The sequence below is a fragment of the Cebus imitator genome, unplaced genomic scaffold (genome assembly GCF_001604975.1).
Source record: "Cebus imitator isolate Cc_AM_T3 unplaced genomic scaffold, Cebus_imitator-1.0 Scaffold44, whole genome shotgun sequence".
NCBI lineage: Eukaryota > Metazoa > Chordata > Mammalia > Primates > Cebidae > Cebus > Cebus imitator.
The window spans coordinates 5,942,284-5,964,099 of record NW_016107359.1 but is presented as its reverse complement, the minus strand read 5'-3'; the positions used below and the strand labels follow the sequence as shown (position 1 = coordinate 5,964,099).

At 39.7% G+C, this 21,816-nt stretch overlaps 2 protein-coding genes across 3 annotated transcripts in view; both read left to right on the top strand.

Annotated features, from left to right (window-relative positions):
* CDH6 (cadherin 6) overlaps positions 1 to 21,816 on the top strand; it is a 154,205-nt gene that overhangs the window by 61,916 nt on the left and 70,473 nt on the right. For both annotated transcript variants that reach the window (XM_017526838.2, XM_037737878.1), the window contains exon 2: positions 17,732 to 18,087. In XM_017526838.2, coding sequence (XP_017382327.1) covers positions 17,860 to 18,087 — 228 coding nt within the window. In that variant the 5' untranslated portion in view covers positions 17,732 to 17,859. The remainder of the gene's footprint in view (positions 1 to 17,731; positions 18,088 to 21,816) is intronic.
* LOC108303073 lies at positions 723 to 2,146 on the top strand. The gene has a single exon (XM_017526839.2). The coding sequence runs from the start codon at positions 996 to 998 to the stop codon at positions 1,521 to 1,523; it is 528 nt and encodes a 175-aa protein (XP_017382328.1). The 5' UTR covers positions 723 to 995; the 3' UTR covers positions 1,524 to 2,146.

Sequence of the window (21,816 nt, the reverse complement as noted above, 5' to 3'; positions counted from 1 at the left end):
GTATTTAAGAAGTGGATGGTCCTTTCTGGGTCCTGATGAGTCCAGTGCCTCCGGGAACTGCCCAGTGAGCCAGCATTCTCTGTGGAATCCAGATGACCCTTCCCTCTAGGGATTGGACCAACACTTCATGTAGCTCTCTCTCAAAAGGACTCCAATGAAGGAATGTTTTGAACTCAAGTCTAAAGGATGCCCCTAAGCATAGTTTGAACAGGACCTCTACCCTGGTATAACTACCAGAGAACAACTGATCAGAGAAATTGGCCCTCCACAATTTAGAACACAGATTTGGTTTCAAAACCGGAGGATACAACACCTCAGCCAGAGTCTATTGGGGTCTGGATAGGGGTCAATTTCTTGGAATTGCTATCAGGGAAGAACAGGCTGCACAAACAGTCCTCTCAGAGCCCAGAGCCCAGATACGATTTCATAACCAAAGAGCTCAGCACTGTGGCCAGAGCTGTAGACTTGTGAATTCCCTTGCAGAAGGGCCCAAGTCAGAGATGCCACATGACTGCGTGACAAAGAAAAGCAACTTGTGCATGGCCCCTAGCACTGGGGTCACTTCCCTCCCTCCAGTTCTTTCAGGAACAACCAGTCATGTGTACCCGCTCTTCTTCCACCTCACACATGCTTTGGTTCTTGAGTTCCCCCTGGGGTCCGAGTGAGCCAGGCACCGAGGGTCATGATGCTCCAGCCACCAGGCTGTGCTGGGAGGAGAGATCTCTCCACCTCCTCTGACACTTAGGAGTCACGTGTCAACAGGCCCAGCTCTAGGAGGGGCATTCTCACATCCTCTGACTCCTTTCCAGCCCCCACACCAAGGAAGATGCCAGGATGACAAGGACAGTGACACATGGCCTGGCAGTACTGCCCTGTAAAGACTCTACACAGCCTCAACCTGGTAATCCTAAGCGCCAGTTGCAGGGAACTGGTCAGCAAGACACGTCTCACCTTATGCGATGGTGGCACGAAGGGCCCTGGGGAGTGATGGTTAAATGTCTAACGGCCAGCTGGAACAGGGGCACCTCAGCAGCCCATGCAGCCTGCACACAGCTGGACACTCCTGTGGCAGCAGCGGCCACCACCAGCTGCAGAGCCATCTCAGCCACTCGGGCAACCACACAGGTCTCTGCAAAACCCATCCTTTTAGCCAATGCTTGTCAATCACAGAGTTTCAGGGAAAGGCACAAGCCTGCCTGAATCCAAGTCCACAGGAAAAGATCCCTCCACCTCTTGAACCACCCCTCAGCGAGGAAGAATTTCATGCTCTCCCTGATGTGATGCAGAACGTCACCAGGGTGTCAGCTTTGGGAGAAGCAAGGCATTCTTCTAATCACCGTCATCCAGGCCTCTTTCCTGGATGCAGATTCAGTGTGATACCGAAAAGGACGAACAATCGACGTGCTGTGTTTGGCAGCAAGACCAATGCGAGAAGAAGCACCAACCACTTAGAAACCCAACGGGAGCATTTCGACTCAGTCTTGTGGGCAGCGCCTGACTTCTGCTCTCACTTAATGGCCTAAATGATTGTTTCAGAGCTCCCCACTGCTCCTGGAAGACGTCATGGACACCAGGCCATGAATGCCTTCACTGCATCCTGAAGAATCAAAGCATTTTTATAGCAAACATCACCTCCTCCCTGCAATCCTCACCGTTTGGGCAATCTGGAATACACAGGAACTGGAACCAAACCAAACCAGGGCAAGGAGACTAGGTCTAAGGGGGACACATCCACACTTCTGTCCTTCTGGCAAGTTCAGAAGTCACACCTGAAGGCAGGTGGATGTCTAGAAGATGGGGGGAATGTTGTATTTCCTTGTTCTGTGAGTTGATAACAAGGAGATTTTAATCTCAGCTCTGAAAGTTGAAAGGGGAACTTGAAGTCACTTCACTACCCTCCTCTTGGGAAGTGATTCCACAAGTTTATATCCATAATCCTGAGTAGACTTCATGATCAGCTTTCTCTCTGAACATTGAAATGTAGAGAAAATGACAGGGGAAGTTAGAATAGCAACTCCATTAGATCACTGAACAAAGCATACGAATGTTACTCTTCTCACATTAGCATTTCCATTTATGTTAACTTGTACATCTACCCATAAAGCTGCCCTTTTTATTACAAATAAATATGTCAAGTTAAAATAAACAAATACAAATAAAAGTCCTCAAGTAAGATTATTTTTATTTTCATATTCCGAAATGACACTTCAGAACTTTAGCAAAAATTCCAGGCCAAGCAAAATAAAGACTGCACCTAATTTCCTCTTTCCCATATAGCTGAAGCTGTATTTTCTAAATATTTTAGTCCATATCCATCAAAAAAAAAATTCTGGGACAAAAATTGGAGCCTTTCATGCTGATCCTTTGCATCTTAATTAATGGTTGCCCCTGACCTGGAACACCAAGTATTGCACTTCTGGCATTATTTGAGGGTGGCTGTGATTCAATTAATTGAAATTTTTTGCTGTGGCTAAAGGAAATGTGAAATGAGGTATTTATAACCATGGATACCTGGTTTTTATTTATAGTCATATGAAAGAAATTCTACATTAGCAATAGAACCACAACATCTTCTAAAGACAGAATGTCAGAAATACTTGACAGAATACTTTTAAGGTGTATTACGTGTATGTGTGTGTGTGTGTTTGTGTGTGTGTGTGTGTTTTATTCATCAGAAAAATGCTCATTTTACAAAAACATTTTACTGAGTTGTGGAAAAAATAATCAGCTGCATTAAGTCCATTAAACAATTGCTAATCAAATAATAAGCCTAGATGTTCCAAATGGAACAATATCTGAGTTTGACAGTAGCTTATAGAGCTAAATTATATTTTGGCTTAGTTTTCATATTCAGGGAAACTCATTTGATAATTAGTAGGTGTGCAAATATACTGGGACTTTAGGTTCTCATTTTATAAGGAAAAATACATTAGGAAACTCTATTTGTCCTTTCAGATGAAATAAATAAGAGCAAGTCAATGGCATGCTTAAGTACCAAACCTTGCCTGTTCAGAGGTATAAGGTTTTCTTTTCCAAAGAAAAATAATACATAGAAGAAAGAGCTTTTTGTTTTGTTTTGTGTTTTAGGAAGACTGCCTTTTATGATACTCTGACTTAACATTCTTTACTGAAACCGACTCAAAGACAGTAAATTGTTACATGTGCTAGTCTCACATGGCTCTTTGTAGGCAATATTAAAAGCAGTACTAGCTAACACTTATTTCCTGGTTATGTAGCAATGTGCTAAGTGTCTTATATACTTTTATATCTTAGTCTTCTCAGACTGCTGTAACAGCAACAACAACAAAATTCCATAGACTAGGTGGCCTATAAACAACAGAAATTTATATCTCAACATTTTCGAGGCTAGGAAGTCCAAGATCAAGGCATCAGCAAATTCAGCGTGCAGGAAGACCTGGCTTCCTGGTTCATGGGCATCTTCCTGCTTTGTCCTCACATGGCAGAAGGGGGCAAGGGATCGGATATGGTTTGGTTGTGTCCCCACCTAAATCTCATCTTGAATTGTAGTTCCCATAATCCTGCATGTCGAGGTAGTGACTCAGTAGGAGGTAATTTAGTCATGGGGGTGGTTACCCTCAGGCTGTTCTCATGATAACGTGTGAGTTCTCACAAGATCTGATGGTTTTATAAGGGGCTTTTGCCCCTTTTGTGGGCACTTCTCCTTCCTGCCATCATATGAAGCAGGACATGTTTGCTTCCTCTTCTACCATGATTGTAAGTTTCCTGGGCCTCCCCAGCCCTGCTGAATTGTGAGCTGATTAAACCTCTTTCCTTTATAAATTACCCAGTCTCGGGTATGTCTTTATTAACAGTATGAGAACAGAGTAATAGAGGATCTCTCTGGGATCTGTTTTTTAAGGGTACTAATCTCATTCATGAAGGCAATGCCTTCATGATCTAATCACCTTCCAAAGAACTCAGCTCCAAATACCATCACACTGGGGATTAGGTTTCCACATACAATTTTTGCAAGCATACATACATTCAGTCAATAGCTCTATATTATATTTAATTTTTATAACAAAACTGTGGAGGTGTAGAAGAAACCTAACTCAACTATCTCACCTGGAGTGAAATTTCAAATAGGACACCCAAAGAGGACTGTTCCAAATTCAGTGTCATTTCCCAGACCTGTACAGGTTGTGCCAGAATTTGTGGATTTGAGAAATTTGGCAATCAGTTTCAGAAATATGGAAACAAAGTATAATAGGACTGATACAGAGGTTTTTTTCAGAAGTAGTTATGAATGAAATTGTTAATATTGAATAACTTTTCAGAAAAAGATCATGGGATGTGTTGGTGAGATCTTTAAAAAATCCGCTTTCTTAAAAAAGAAAAGGTAAATACAGTAATCCATCCTGATCTGAGGTTTCTCTTTCCATGGCTTCAGTTATCCACAGTCAATCACAGTCCAAAAATATTACATGGGAAGTTCCAGAAATAAATAATTCATAAGTTTTAAGCTGCACACTGTTCTGGACAGTGTGGTGAAACCTTGCCCCTGCCCACACCATCCCGCTTGGATTGTGAATTTTCCTTGTTTCCAGCTTATCTATACTGTCTACACAACCCACCTGTTAGTCACTTAGCCCTCGTGGATATCAAATAGACTGTCAAGGTACCACAGTGCTTGTGTTCAAGTCACCCTCATTTTATATTTTAATGCCCTAAACTGCAAAGTAGAAATACTGACCATTTGGAAATTCCAAAGATAAGTTGTAAAGTGGTTCCTTTAAGTGAAAAGGGGAATGTTCTCAACTTAATAAGGAAAGGAAAAAATTGTTTGCTGAGGTTGCTAAGATCTTCAGTAAGAACGAACCTTCTATTCATTCATGAAATCATGGAGAAGGAAAAAGAAATTTGTGCTAGTTTTGCTGTCTCACGTCAAACTGCAAAAGTTATGGCCACAGTGCATGACAAGTGCTTAGTTAAGATGAAAAAGGCATTAAGTTGTGGGTGGAAGACATGAACAGAAATGTCTTCCAGTTGACAGCAATTGAATTTGACACTATCCTTGATTTCAGGCATCCATTGGGGGTCTTGGAATGTGCTCCCTGAGGATAAAGAGGATAACTGTACCAGTTATGCTGTGTAGGAAAACAATTTTCTTAATAATGATAGTGATAATTAGTGGGACATGTGCATTTTATTTCTCCAAAAGATTTCAAACTTATTTTTGATATTTTTTCTTCTGTTTTTTTTCATAAAGCTACTGAGATAACAGGATGTATCTTAGAAAGATTGATTTCGTTTTGTTTTTTAGCAGATCATTCACTGCTTTCCAATATCAGTCTTTACTAACACAAGTAATCATCATTAATAGATGGAGAAAGTTAAGAATCTAAAAGAATAAAGAAAGTGGAAAAGTTGGTAGTCTATTAAAATTAGAACTAAAAACTCAGTATCATCAAAATATTTCTTTTTCTACACAAATGCTCTATTAAAAAGTATTTTTCTGTAGTTTTCAATAATCAAAAGCTCACATTACTGACCAATTAAAAACGCAACATCCCAACATTCTGATATTCTCCCATGGAATAACTGAATAGATGAAGGAAATTGAAAAGCACTTGATTTGATTACTTCGAAACATCAAGCAGCAATGAGCAATTATTTTGAGCAACAGCTCCCAGTGGGAATTGGCTTTGCCTTGGCCCTCACTGCATTCTTGTGCCCATTGTTTATAATTACACAAGCGCACTGTGACGGTGCCGTCGTTAAATTAGAAATGGGGCATCTTTGACAACTGCAGTAAACTGCAACAAAAGAGGAGTGTGATTTTTTTTTCTGCTTACCTTCTTCTTTCACTTATTTAAACATGCATTAATTAACTTGTTCTGGCAAGTGTTTAGTAAACATTGAACAATGGCATTTCTTTAGTGGTATAATTAAAATTCTCTTTTAAAATGTTTTGCCTGGTATTTTATGTACAATTTGACTCTAGTAAACAGAGGTTCCAATGAAAGGTTTCAAATGAAGGCAATCAAAATTGATAAAACATCCAGCATCCCATTCGAACACATTGTCTTCCTGTCTAGAGCAAGTTTAATTTGATGGTCAGTTAACATGAACCTGAATTAGTGACGACGTCCACACCCTCACAAGCCCCCTTCCATCTTAGCAATAGTTAGTCTCAGGGAAGAAGCCTTTTGGTGTTACAGTACCCCTTTAAGTTACTATACAAAATTTATTAAATTAATTATTCTAAGTTATTATACCAAGATATTTATGAGAAGCATCTGATTTAGGTTATGAACTCTCTGCAGATAAAGTTACATAAAACACATTGAACGAACAAAACTATCCAAACAGCAAGTGGAGCTTTGATTATTTCTTCCCATTATAACTTGGCATAAGGGTTACACCTCTGTAAATACTGCTATCCTTTTGGGGGAGAAGTGCCGTGGTAGTTTTTCAGTGCTAACAGGCAAGTGTCCGAAGCACATAAAAATCTGGATCACTATCCCTTGTTTGCTGTGTGTGTGTGTGTGTGTGTGTGTGTGTGTGTGTGTGTGTGTGTGTGTTTGTGTGTAGTGGGAAAGGTGAAGAGAGACAGAAAAGAATTCATTTTGCCTGTAATGCATTGATTGACCTGAAGTGAAAGATATTTTCAGGGAAACTTTAAATTCCCCATCTTTAAATTATTCATACTTGTTTTCCTTTTAGTGATGCTAAAACAACTCCAAAAAAAGCAAAGCTTTAAATACCAGAACCATCGGTAAATAATAAGTGATTTACTGGCTCTCAGGATTACTGAGGTCTCTAATGATCTTTTTTAATTAGCGAGGATTAAAACAGATTCCTCCCCATCACTTTCTTCAGACCTTGGGGTCTGCAACTGAGCTGAGCAAGGGTGAGAACAGAAAGGCATTCCCTCTGGCTCTGAACTTAGAATTGGAGCTTGACACCCAGAGGTAAGAACCACTTGCACTTTTGTAAGAGAAAGAGCAAAATAAAGTGCAACTCCCACTCCATGGAGAGCTTGCCTGATTCTGGGGTTTTCTTAGCAAGCCCTCCCTTGTGGCTCTTACACTAAGCCATCTTTCCAACCTGCCTGGTTGTTTTTGTTTTTGTTTTTTAGTAATAAAGGTGATCTATTGGTCTTCATCCAACACTCCTGTATTCTTCATCTTTTGAGTTTGGAAGAAAAAGGGAGATGCTATTTATCAGCTGCCTCCACTGAGACCCCAAAACTTTACTCTTCTTGATTTAAAGTTGAGGAAATTGGAACACAGCGTATCAAGTCACTTACCAATGTCTCATGGCTAACAAGTATTGACGCCAGGATAAAAACGGATAAACAGGCTCCTCCTATGCTTCTAAACACTGTGCTATTCTATCCCTGAGGGTGAGCACGTCGGCCCTAATTTTATACATGAGAAACAAGAGATGAGAGAGGTGGAACAGCTTGCCTGAGATCACATGGGAAGAAAGAGAGTGAGCTCTAAACCCCGGCTCTTCTAAGTATCACTATCACAACTTTCCTCATATTTATTCTGCACATCCATGCCTTTTCTAACCAAACATTCAAAAGAACTTGGACCTTCCTTGAGTGATTCAGGGTCGTTATTATGAAAATCAGTGTGCTGTATTTGAAACATGGTGATATCTCCAAGTGCTGTGAAGTACTCGTACGTTCATTTTGATGGTCATTAGTCATATCATCAATTCCTGCATTTGGTCATTCTTACATTCAGCCATGCGTGCCTTCATCTAGACATTCGCTTATTTCACCGATGTTTATCTGGTGTTACTATAGGCCAGGCACTGCTCTTGGTACCGGGATGTAGGACTTCATCACTCTCCGAAGACCAGCCCCTGACCTGTTCTGTGCTCAGCTCTTCTGCCTGCCTGTGGTACCACCTCTGCCTGTGCCTTTCAGCTACCCCCTCCCGCTAATGTTGAGACTCCAGCCTTCAGCACTCTTAACCTCATCCCTTCAATTTGCTGGGGATTTAGAAACCTGATGATAAGTTGTTCAAATTTTGTCTGAAATGAGAGTAAATACAACCTAGATGCTGTTTCCATAAGCAAAATACAAATGATATTGTGGATGCTATGACTAAGAAGGAGCCTCTAGATTCGTTGGGTTTTATCCAAATTCCGCCACTCTCTTGCTATGTGCTCTGGGCAAAGTATTCAGTCCCTGTAAGCCTGTGTTTATCTCTAAAAGAGAGGATAAGAACATGGTCCCCATCACAAAGGATTGTTGTAAGACTTACACATGTGTACAGCATTTATCCCATTACCTGGCACATTTGTTTGCTACTCTTAGTTAGCTTGTAAGTTTTGTGACAACTATTTTTACCCCTTGGAGACCTGCATTGGTGTTATTTTTTAGAGGATTCAAGAACGCACAATTCTAAAGCCACAGTTAGATTGAGCACCTGTCATGTGGGCAGCAGCCTGGCCCGCACCCCTTTTGAGTGTATTCAGAGTGAGGGCACCCTAGTCTGATGCATGGCTTGGGATCTGGCTTCATTGCATATTCACTGCATGACCTTGGACAAGGTATTTGACCTAAGTTTGAGTTTCTCATCTACAGAAATTGGAAGAATATTATCCAACTCTCAGGATAGTCATGAGAATTCTTGAAAACACCTTTGTGATGTGCTTAGCAAAGTACCTAGCACGTGACAAGTTCAGGGGTAGAATATAGCAACTGTTAACCAGTAGTATTATTTATGAGTTAGACATAGTATTATTGATAAAAGACTTACACATATCAGCCAAAATTAATTTAAACATCTTTACTCGTTGTAACACTTTATGCAAGTATTAGCCTCTAAAAATCATCTGTGATGTGCCAAATTCACAATCACTTAATGGTAAACTAAACAATGTGATTGCTTTTGCAATTTAATAAAATTAAATCTGTTTTGGACTTCCCATCCTCACTAAGATACCTTCATCTCCTGCAGGCACATAGCTGCCAGCCAATACTCTCTGGCTGCCCTCTCATTGAGCTGTTAAGAGCCAGCTCACTGAAATCATCCACGCTAATTTATAAGAGGGTTTTGACATCTCCCAGTCTTGTTTAAGCTTCATTGTCTTAAATGGCCATGTGTCTAAAAAAATTAATGTATCTGCCAGAGAACCTAACATATAAGCAGAGAATAATATGAAAACCAGTCTTTCCTACAATTCTGCAAACTAAACATATAGTTTGCTACAGAAATGTTTAAAATTCATACCATGAAGAGCTAATTAAAAGTATAAGAATGCTTTCTCTTCTTCTTTGTTTGCACGAGTAAATCTTTTGGGAAAAGACAGGGTCCACATGCCCAAAGGGCCCTCAAGAGCCAGGCAAGGTGCTTAAAGGAATGAAGCAAGTGGGTCTAGGAAAACCCCAGTGGGTGGGAGATGGCAAATGGCATTGGAACACAAGACCCTAGCAGAGGAGCACAGGAAGGACAGTGGGGATCGTGGCAGCCCAGGAAGACCTTGTGTTGCTGTGGGAGGCAGCTCTCTCCACTTCAGAAATAAAGGCCACCAGAATTTTTGATGTTTCAACTTAATCCAGAAACGAGGATCTACTGATTTCTTCTCTCTCTCTCTCTCTCTCTCTCTCTCTGTGTGTGTGTGTGTGTGTGTGTGTGTGTGTGTGTGTGTGTGTGTTTGTCTTTTTTTGAGACAGAGTCTCACTCTGTTGCCCAGGCTAGAGTGCAATGGTGTGATCTTGTCTCACTGCAACCTCCACCTCCCAGTTTCAGGCAATTCTCCTGCCTCAGCCTCCCAAGTAGCTGGGACTATAGGCCCACGTCACCATGCCTAGCTAATTTTTGTATTTTTAGTAGAGACGGGCTTTCACCATGTTGGCCAGGATGGTCTCGATCTTTTGACCTCGTGATCCACCCACCCCAGCTTCCCAAAGTGCTGGGATCACAGGCATGTGCCACCGCGCCCAGACGGATCTACTGATTTCTTGAAGAGTAGCAACTGACGTAAGTTTCTTAATTGTAGAATAAAAGGTATAACCAAAAAAATGCACAAGAAGTAAATATGTCCCTAGGAGCTAAGACCTTTGACAGTTTAAGTCATTGTAGCCATCTTAATGTTCTTAAGTAAGGCCTCACATGAATTCATTCATTTTTATCCTCACAGCTATCTTATGAGGTAGGTACTATTAATATCATCCCATTTTATAGATAAAGAAATTGAGACACAAATTGGTCCCCTCTTTGTCCAGCCAGCGTTGTGAGGGGCTAAGATTCTTACCTCGACATGTGGCATGCCGGAGTCTGCTCATCATATTCTCATGTTTACATAGTTTAGTAGCTCTCATAATAAAATAGTTTGGACTTTTCCCCTACATGTGGTAAAAAAAAACTTTGTCTTTATGCTCTAATTTAAGTTTTGATCCATTTCGCTTTTTGTTCCAAGTCAGTATTTCAGTCCCCCACTACATATAAAATGTCATTTTATGTGCTGTAACACATTGGGTTTTATCTTTATTAATGCAATGTGTGGAATATGATTTCAGAACAAGGGTAATGCTGTTAAAATCGCTTCATCTGGAAATACGTCCGTTTGCAAACACATTGGCATATTATTCACAAATATAAACATTTACAAAATAATATATCAGGCATCATTTGATGGCTCTTGCCATAATGATTCATTGGCACAAGAGAAGTGCTTGGTGGTAAGAGGTGCCAAAGCTGTTTGACACATTTCAGTGGAGTTCATTACACACACGAAATGGAACCAATTTTACTCAACAGTGACTTTGACATTTACAGAAAAATGAAATGGAGGTTTAGAAATGAAGACTTCATGTGAAATTCCTACCAAAACTTTTAAACTGGCTCTATCCTTATGTTACCACTTCTAGAAGATCGGCCATGTTCTATGTCTATATATATATATATATTTTTATTCACAGCAGGTGACCTATTCAAAACAAAGTTTCTTGAGTTGTCAGGAAATTGATCTTGAGCAAACTTAATTGGCTGTAAAAGTCTTCTCTCAGGATAAATATCATATTTTTTTCAGATTTACTTGTAGGAAGGCATGTTTCCCTTTGGCTTCACTCTGTTTAATTCATCTTGAAATACAATCTGTTTCTTTAATTTTCTAGGCTTTCATGGATTAAGTACCATCTCCATCCTTATCACACACAAAGACAGAGCAGGACTCTGAGATTTCAGGCTCAGAGTTGTAATGCAATAAGAGGGATGTCCAAAAGTCATAAATAACCAGCTGTTTTCTATTTCATTAATGCTATAATATAAGAAAATGTACCAAAAATTGATAAGGGATTTATGATACATATGCTAAAAAGAGTTCTATGTTTATGGGTTAGGAAGAGTTAAGTGTAGATCATCCAGGATAGGATGACTTAAGTATAGACCGTATTTACAGAAATATAAAGTACTATGCCACAGTATGCCTATGCAACACCATTTAGCTGAAGAAACAATTCATAATAGGCTTCAAAACATTCTCTTACTATGGTAACTGGTTAAATTATATTAATAACGTTGCTTTACTGAATGCCTACTGTGCTTTCAATGCCAAAGTTAAGGCTCTGCATACCAAAGAACAAATGTGTTTGCTTTAATTTGTAAGTCTAGATAGCATTGTAGTGATATTGCACTGATTGGAATTAATCAAGAACACCAGAACAAATCTATGTCAAGTCTGAATTTCAAAACTTGAATGTAATTACATTGCTTTCAAATCTGTCTTATATTTATTTATTTGTCTGCAAATAGTGTAATAAAATCAGTATCTCAAAGCCAGGTAAGACATTTGAGTCATTCAAGCTGTTATCAAATGTAAGTCACTGGAGAAGCAATTCAATCAATTAAAAAATTTCTAATTAGCATGTTAATTATTTGTGAATAAAAGGTGATTCCAAAGTACACTAGGGAACTTGAGGACATATTAGGTTGTCTTCTCGTTCTATATATCCCTATGAAATATTTTTGCACTATTAATTTCCAATAATCTAGGGGAAAATGTTTTGCTAATCAAAAGAAAACATCAGCCCAGCCTTTGCATTAATTATCACATATTCTAACTTGATAAGACTTGAATTAATGAGGCCCAGGCTCCCCAAAATGGAACACATTAAATAAAATCTGGACTTGACCGTGTACTCTTGTGGATATTGAAGTACATATGCACATTGGCTGCCAGACAAATAAATTTTCACAGTATGCAATTACCGAAGCTACGTGGGCCTCGCTCCGCTATTCCAAAGCATCTCAATTACCTTCTAGTCATCGGTAAAATAAGGTTCTGCAAAGATTCAAACTAGATTTCTTGACCACCAACTACTTTGCACGTCAAATTTCAGAGCACACAAATGATTACCTATAGAAAATAGAAAGTTCCTCAGAAAAAACTGAGATTCCAACAAATTGAAAAGTAGAGACATAGCCTACTAAGTAGCCTTGTAAGTCCACTGCTAAACTGTCATTAGACTGTAATTAGGTAGCTCACGTCTTATTTTTAGAGAGTTGTTCATGTTTCTAATTCATTGGCTCCTAATGCTAAGAAGGAATGGAGGGCAGGATGAGGGCAGCAAAAAGGTACAATATCTACTTTTATCAGCACCGTTTAGTCTTCAGGTATTTCGTGGTCGAATAGCCCTGCCTGCTATTTTAAGTTCAGTATCTGAGCATGCCCTTACTCCTTTCCCCTTTCCATTTACTTCCTGACGTCTACAAAATGAGCCACCACATCTGATTGCCACTTGCCACATGGTTCCCCTCTACTTTGCCTGCTCAGAAATCAGTGGTTTCCCACAGTTCTCAAAGTTGGGCTACTTCCAGGCCATCGTCTTCCTTTGCTTGAACACACGATCATTCTGCACTGTAAGAACCCTGTTTTTTGCAACATACTAATTTTGTCCCGTTTAATGTTTTTTGGGTTAAGGAAAATCTAATATTTGGACACTGTGTTAGTTCACTTTCTGTTGCTTACAACAGAATACCTGAAACTGGAAAATTTATAAAGAAATAAATTTTCTTTTTTTTTTTTTTTGAGACGGAGTCTTGCTCTGTTACCAGGCTGGAGTGCAGTGGTGCAATCTCGGCTCACTGCAACCTCCACCTCCTGGGTTCAAGCAATTCTTCGGCCTCAGCCTCCCACGTAGCTGGGACCACAGGCGCATGCCAGCATGCCTGGCTAATTTTTTTGTATTTTTAGTAAAGACAGGGTTTCACCATGTTGACCAGGATGGTCTCAATCTCTTGACCTCATGATCCACCTGCCTCGGCCTCCCAAAGTGCTGGGATTACAGGCATGAGCCACCGTGCCTGGCCGAATTTTATTTCTTAAAATTACGGAGACTAGGTGCAAGGCTGAGGTGCCACATCTGGTGAGGATCTTCTTACTGGTAGAAACTCTCTGCAGAGTATCACATGTGAGGCGGCTCAGCATACTAACATGTGACTCAGGTCTCTCTTACTCTTATTTTCTTTTTGAGCTGGAGTTTCGCTCTTGCTGCCCAGGCTGCTGGAGTGCAGTGGTGCGATCTCAGCTCACTGCAGCCTTCACCTCTGGATTCAAGCGATTCTCCTGCCTCAGCCTCCTGAGTAGCTGGTTTATAGGTGCCCACCATCATGCCCAGCTAGTGTGAGTGGGTGTTTTGTTAGAAACGGGGTTTCACCATGTTGGCCAGGCTGGTCTTGAACTCCCAACCTCAGGTGATCCACTAACCTCAGCCTCCCAAAGTGCTGGAATTGTAGGTGTGAGCCACCGTGCCCAGCCTCTCTTCCTCTTCTTATAAAGCCACCAGTCACACTCTCATGATAACCTATTACTCCATCAATCCTTGAATGGGTTAATCCATTCATGAGGGCAGAAAGAACCCTCACAATCCAATCATCTCTTAAAATCCCCACCTCTTAATACTGCCACATGGGGGATTAAATTTCAACATGAGTTTTGGAGGGGGCAGATATTCAAACCATAGCAGATATCATTCATTTTAACTTGTCAAATTCTTTTCTGATATAACAGAATAATATCAGCATGTTAATTACCAGTACATTTTTTACAGGAGAAAAATTACTAAGTTAAAGCTAGTTCTGATTTTTTTTCACCTGAGTAAAGATGACTTTTAAAACCTTAATGTAATAAAATGGAAAAGAAGAAAATATAGATTTAATCAATGAGTCCAACCTCCAGAGAACTTTCTTTTGGCCCATATTATTTCCCTTTATGCAAACAGGGGTGACAAGGCACACAGTATCTCTGCCTTTGCTGTCCCTGTACTACTACTGTTAAATGCTGAATTGAAGTCCACAGAAAACAATTAGTATATAAACTACTTCAGGATTTTCAAGTGCTTCTATTCTTTAATTTTAAGAAAATTTTGACTTGTGTGGAGATGTTTTCTGATCAATAAAAACATGTCTAGGCCTAAGAGAGGCCTATGCTATCTTCTGCAGATGTTTGCAATGTGTTGTAGATGGAGTCTATACATGCAATACAAATGAGAATAACAATAATTAGTAATTATAATATCTAATACTTATTAATACTGTATTAAATGTCAGGTACTGTTCAAGGTGGTTTGCATGTAATGCCTCATTTAATCCTTATAACACCCTGTGAGGTAGATAGTATAATTATCCCCATTTACAGAATAATGAAACTGAGGTACATTGAGATTAAACCATTTTCCCAAGTTCACAGACAATAATGTTGCAGACCCTAGCACTGATGATCATAACCACTATGCAATCCTGCCTATTGAGACCCAGCAATCCCATTACTGGGTATATACCCAAAGAATTATAAAACATTCAATTACAAAGACACATGCGCATGTATGTTTATTACGGTAGTGTTTACAATAGCAAAGACTTGGAACCAACCCAAATGCCCATCAATAATAGACTGGATAAAGAAAATGTGGCACATATACACCATGGAATACTATGCAGCCATGAAAAAGGATGAGTTCATGTCCTTTGCAGGGACATGGTTGAAGCTGGAAATGATCATTCTCAGCAAACTAATGCAGGAACAGAAAACCAAACACCAAATGTTCTCACTCATAAGTGGGTGTTGAACAATAAGAACACATGGACACACGTAGAGGAACATCACACACTGGAGCCTGTCAGGGCATGAGGGATTGGGGGAGGGATAGCAGGGGGTAGGAGAATTGGGGAGGGATAACATTAGAAGAACCACCTAATGTAGATGAGGGGGATGGATGTAGCAAACCACCACCTTGACACATGTATACCTATGTAACAAACGTGCACGATCTGTACATGTACCCCAGAACTTAAAGTATATTTTAAAAAAGGGAATATTAAATGAGAATTGCTAAGTTATATATTCAACATTTTAAAGGGGTTTAAAAAAAAAAACTTTATAATTTCACAGAGAAATCTAACCCTCTAAAAAACTAACAACGAATATGAGTTTGAGCACTGATCATAGTAATTCAATTATATATGTTAAGTTTTTAATAAGGAGATACCCTGTCTAGTTGATACAAAAAGAGCTGGGCTGTTGCAAAATTAGAGGTTGTAGCCTACTTGGAAATACTACTTAAATTTTTATCACTTAAAAGCTCATTACCAACTAAGAAAAAAACGAAATACTTGACATTTTGGTATCTGTGATATTAAAGAGAACTAATATTTAATATTCAAGTGGCAACAGCTTGTAGAGTTTGCACACAACACCCACAGGGATCGATTTTTCTCTAAAACGGCCTTCAGGAGTCTGCCTTTTAAACAGCTGACACCTCCTTTCTCCGCATCCCTCCTTCCTGCCAGCACCATGGGGCGCTCACGGAGTGCAGCAGCAGACATGTAATTCTGCACTGCAGGATTTGTCTTTGCAAATAATGGAGAATGAGGGAAATTAAGAAAAATGTAATTTCCACAGAATCAACCTCAGTGTAATCTTTGCTACTAAAAATGAATAGATGTCTTCAGAGGGCTTTTCTCCATATGCCCTCTCAGTCCCCTTTATACACCAGCTATGAGGAGAGAGAAGAATCATTCCTACCTAATTGATCATCAGTCATTCCACACCTGTACCAAGGCTGCATGATGACAAGCATACTGTTGCCTGGCATTTTTCCAGTTGACTAATTGTCACAGTACTAATTTACTTACCTATGGAATTTTCAACTTCCCCAGCCTGCCGTCAAGAAGATGCATAAGAATGGAATAAAGGATTTAAAATGCTGAATATTATACAATATTTCACTTATCTTTCAATAGAAGGCTTTGACTAAGCCAGGTATTAGGTGGCTATAATTACTCATGGCTGGAGTAAAAAACAAATGACAACCTTGTCATATATACATTTACCTGGTAGAATGACAAGAATCAAGTGAACCCATTTTTTCTGATGTAGAGAAAAAACTACTAATCAGATTACCTAAAACACGTTTCTTGATCTGCATGGTTTAGAGTAAATGTACCAGTTCAATTACTAATAAGTTCCACGTTACAAAACACTTCCTTCTTGTCGTTGTTGTTAGTGCTATTTAAGACAATGTTTTTTCTATATCAAATAGTAAGGTAAAGGAGTAATTTACTGTCTTTTTTTTCCAAAAAATGTGGAAACGTTTATAAAGGCGATATAGGCATATATGACTTCAGCTGCATAAACTAGTAAACCAGTTTGGGGCACGTATACCAAGCAATCTGGCCACCAAGATTTTTTAATGGTAGATTGTGCTTTTGAAAATTAATATTTCCTGTGGAAAATTATTACCCACAAGTATAATAGCTGACGTTTCTGAAGATCTTATCGTTGATGACCCTCACTGTGGTACTTAGATTTGTTTGATGTATCTGTGAAAATTACCTAGCAACTATGCAACTGTAATTTTTGACATAACAAATATAATTTGACCAGTTTGAAAAAATATGCTTGTTCATGATACAAGCAAAGATTTATAAAGTTAAGGATTTCCTGAGGAAATTTGAATAGAATCACTCCAGTTAGTCTATTAAATACAAATTCTACAGGTTGCTTAATCACGCATCCTATAGGATTATTAGGTCCGCTAAGGAAAAAAAAAGTTTTCTGGTCAAGTTTGGGAAATGCTGGATTAATTATGTATAGGCTTAGCTTCATTGTTGCAAAATATCACTTTAGAAACTTTATTTCAGGCACTTTGATGTGCTAATCTGCACTCTGAAGAGACGGTGTATGGTCTTTTCCAACCTCATTTGACCCACAGGTCCTGTCACAGCCCATCTCCGAAGCCAAGAGTCTGCAGAGCAGGCTCCGCCTGGACTCACGCCTGGCACATCTCAGGGATTCAATCCATTTTAGCGAAGTTCCAACATTATGCACTTTCAATTGAATTCAAATGGTCTGTGATGTTCTTTGCCTTAGACTTGTTCATGAGGATAAATATGCAAATAGAATCAGAAACATAAACTCATTTTTTCTACCAGATCTCAGCCCACATATTCCAAGGTAAAGGAGTAGTGCAATAATCCATTCCGGCACATTGACCTACAGCGACACACTTCCTCAAAATAGGATTTTTAAGCGATAGAAAAGGAGAAAGAAAACAACAGCTTCCTACCCAGCACATGCCTTCCGTTTAGCGTGTCTGGAAGACCATCTCCTTCCTTTCAAAATTGATAGCCAACTTTTTTTGTTGTTTTGCTATTCAAATTTCTGTCCTCTTTTTTCCAGCCTATTTGCTCTAACACTGAATTTTAAGCATCTCTAAAAATGCTTGATTTGTTATTATTCTTTCCAGATATCCTCTGAGAGCCAAGCAAAGAACATTAAGGAAGGAAGGAGGAATGAGGCTGGATACAGTGCAGTGAAAAAGGCAGTTCCCGGAGAGGGGCACCCACGACCCAGAGACTCGACGGTGCTATCAGCATGAGAACTTACCGCTACTTCTTGCTGCTCTTTTGGGTGGGTCAGCCCTACCCAACTCTCTCAGCTCCACTATCTAAGAGGACTAGTGGTTTCCCAGCAAAGAAAAGGGCCCTGGAGCTCTCTGGAAACAGCAAAAATGAGCTGAACCGTTCAAAAAGGAGCTGGATGTGGAATCAGTTCTTTCTCCTGGAGGAATACACAGGATCCGATTATCAGTATGTGGGCAAGGTAGGATTCCTTTGATGTTCTGGGTTTAAAAGCCTGAAGAAGTTACTTCTAATAAATAGACGGGGAGGATGCAAACTATTCCCCAAAAGATTGTTGCTTATCTGGTAAGACTTTTTTTTTTCCACTTGAGTAGTTTCAGGAAGAAGACTGTAGCAAGAAGCTGAGAAATGTTAGCCCTGCCACAAAGAGAGAGAAAATGCTCCAGTTGAAAGTGAAACGCCCACAACCAGTCGCATAGGATTATCATAAATCCTTTAATTTTTACTGTCGCTTGAAAAATGTGGTCTGACTATTCTATAAAGTAGAGTGTATTAAAAATAGGAATGGAGAGATTAAGCTGTAAAGAAAGGAAGGCTCCTTCTTCTCTCGTTCTAAAAGCAAATATTCTGAGCTATAGTCCTTTGGCCAAGTTCAAATTAACAATTTCTTAACTCTGCTACCTCCGGCACCATGTATTCTCTGACCACATGGAGCCCTTTGCTGTCAAAACCCACCACTACCTTAGATTTGGCAGCTGCTCCTGCTACTGCTAAGTCTTATCTCAAAGAGTTGGCAAAAAAAAAAAAAAAAAAAAAAACAGGTATTTCAAAATCTTGTGATCTAACTGTGGCAAAATTTGTAAAAGAGAAAAATGCTTATGTAAAGGTACGCTTTCCAAATATCATCTGACCATTTTATTGACTCCAGAAAGTAAAGTGAGGAGGCATCAGTTACTATAGCCCTCACAGATTACCGGAGCTGAGTCAGGGAAAACAGCTTGGTTAGCCTGCCATCATGAGTTTCGTGAATTTTATCATCAGCTTCAAACTTGTTGCAGAATATCTGCATACTAAAAAGAGGCGGAAGAAAAAAACAGGGTTACAGGCTGCTACTTTGTAGGTTCTGTGCCTCATAAGGTAATATTGATTTTTAAAAAACCATTGTCACACATCCCTTCATAAACAAACCGAGAATGAACATAAAAATATACATGAGAAAATGCATTCATTTATGATTAAAGCTATGATTTTAAGACATCTATATTAGGATATCATGCAAAAAAAACATACTTTTTACAGATTCCAAAGGCTGCATGTTCACACTTCAATCTGTGATCAAATATCCCTGAATAACCATATGTAAATATTCTTTTTAAGTATTTACCACCATAAATGAAGGAAAGCCATCCATAGCCTGGGCTGACGTAACCAGGAAGTGTTCCAGTGATGTGAATTATTAATGTGGAATAAAGTAAGAGAGGAAGTATTCAGTGAAGGGGTGAACATCAGCACAGATCCCCGAGGATCTAGCCATGTTTGCTATGAAATTCATGCTCTGTGTGACTCCGAAAGACAGTTCAGCTACTTGTACTTCACTCCATTTCCTTTGTGAAATTTGAAGAACACTAGGTTAACTGGGTGATGGTTGTAAAAAATCATCATCATCTTAAAAATCTTTAAAGCAATTTTTACAACACAAATAGCATCGTTGCCATAGACGATCAAGTTTTAAAAAGTGCTTTATCTAAATAACGGCTCCCCTTTCTCCTTTCCAGTTTTCTTCTCCAATTATGATGCCGTTTTACACCTATAATGCCATATATTCTTAAAAAAAAAAAAAAGTCCAGGTTATGTCAGGACACTAGAAACAGCAGTGGATAAAACCACATAAGAATCAGTTTTACAATTATAAGTGTGAGAAGGAATATTGCCATGGGGAAAAGTTACAAGCCGTGGACTCGAGCAGATCTGAGAATGTGTCACTGTGCTGCCGGTTGCCAATTATGTGACCCAGGACAGGTTATTAACCTTCCTAGGCTTTAGTTTCCTCACCCAGAAAGTGCATGCAGCAATGCCTACTGGTGGAGCTGCACTAGTGGCAGGGACAGAGTAGGTACATAAAGAAGTTACTATTATTGGTAAAAATCCACTGTCTATGTTCTATTAAGTCTATGTGCAATGCATTGAAGTGGCATATTGACTTCTATATGACTGCAGAAGTAAAATGAGGTAATTAACAAATCTCGGTGGAAAATATAGAGAAGCACTGGCAAAATCTCTTCACAGCTACAGCTTTGACTAGATTAGTTGGATTTGGATAGTTTATTGGCAGCTAGATAAATTTCCCTCCCTCTTCATCATCTGTCCTTCCCTGCTGCCCCTCCCTCTCCTCCTTGTGGTTATAATACAGGAGACATTTGCCATTCTTTTTAATTCTTTTTTGAGCTGGGGTCTTGCTCTGTCACCCAGGGTTAAGTTCAGCAGCGCATTCTCCGCTCACTGCAGCCTCGACTTCCTGAGCTCAAGCTGTCCTCTTGCCCCAGCCTCCCAACTAGCTGAGACTACAGCATGAACCACCGTACCAGGCTATCCCTCCAAATTTTACAATATTTCCTGTTCAGCTTCCTCCTGCAACTCACATTGCCTCAGTGCATACTCCAGGAACCATTAGAATAGTTAGGCTGACATAGAAAGGTGTACCAAGGCTAACAGAACCTTTAATTATGCTATTTGAGCAGGTTACTACTAACTAAAAATTACTCAGAGCCTATGGTGGGTGCCTAACACTCAAAAGATCGATGTGTATATGGAAGGACAGAAGCATTAACTGAGGGAAAGTAATGCTGTTGAGAAACTAACACTTAAAATAGAAGAAAAAATGTTGAAATTATAAACATCTGTTTCTCTTTGTGTTCACTTGAAATAATGATGATGCAGATTAATTGGTGGTAAATCATCATGAGGATGGTGGAGTGAGAAAAATGTGACAATAAGTGAGGGAAGTAAAGGACTTTCAGGTGTAAAAGGGAGAAAAAAAGAGAGGTCATGGGCAGGCAGGGGGGGTCACAGCAGCCAAAGAGGAGTCCAGGGGCTGGAATGGCAGTGAGAGAATAGACAAGATGGTGCTTTACAACCGAAGCACAAGCAACTGCAGAGAGACCTGCCTCCTCCTCTGTCTTGACTTTCCTCACCCTTCCACTGCGTTCTAGTGCCAGCAAGATTAATGCAGAGACAGGGACAAGATGGGGTGGGGCGGGGATAGTGGTGAAAGCCAATTATAGTTGAAATATTGACAAACCAAATTCTGATTTATGAAAAAATGTCAACTTCCACTCACTTAAAATGGTGGTGGCAGGAACAGGTAACAGGATAGGAAGAAATAAGCAGTCCTGTATACAGTACGTTTCTGAGTTTGAGTTTAAGATATAAAAACGGGATGTGATTGCTTTCTAAACTGCATCTCCATGTGGGGGCTGCTTGGAGCTGCTTTAGCTTGAGTGGCATCTGCCTCACCTGGGAACCTGTTAGGAATGCAGAGTCTCAGGCCCCACCTCCAATCTGAGTGAATCAGAAATCTGCATTTTAACAAGATCCCCAGGCGAATTGTATGCACTAAAATTTTGAAAAGTGCCGCTTTTAAAAATACCTTCCCTGTCTCACCTCCCCAGAAATTCTGATTTAGTTGGTTTTTAATTCTTTATGATTCTAACATGTTGCCAAATTTGGAGGCCACTGGCCCAGGAGGATATTATTGCTAATCATGATAAGAAAATGTGGCAAGTTCAGTGATAAATTGGGCATCCACAAAGTATTATCAAAATGAAAAGAGGGGTCGGGCGCGGTGGCTCAAGCCTTGTAATCCCAGCACTTTGGGAGGCCGAGGCGGGTGGATCACAAGGTCAAGAGATCGAGACCATCCTGGTCAACATGGTGAAACCCCGTCTCTACTAAAAATACAAAAAATTAGCTG

Coding starts and splice junctions, on each gene's coding strand:
- LOC108303073 (XM_017526839.2), top strand. CDS start 996: ATGTCTAACGGCCAGCTGGAACAGGGGCACCTCAGCAGCCCATGCAGC.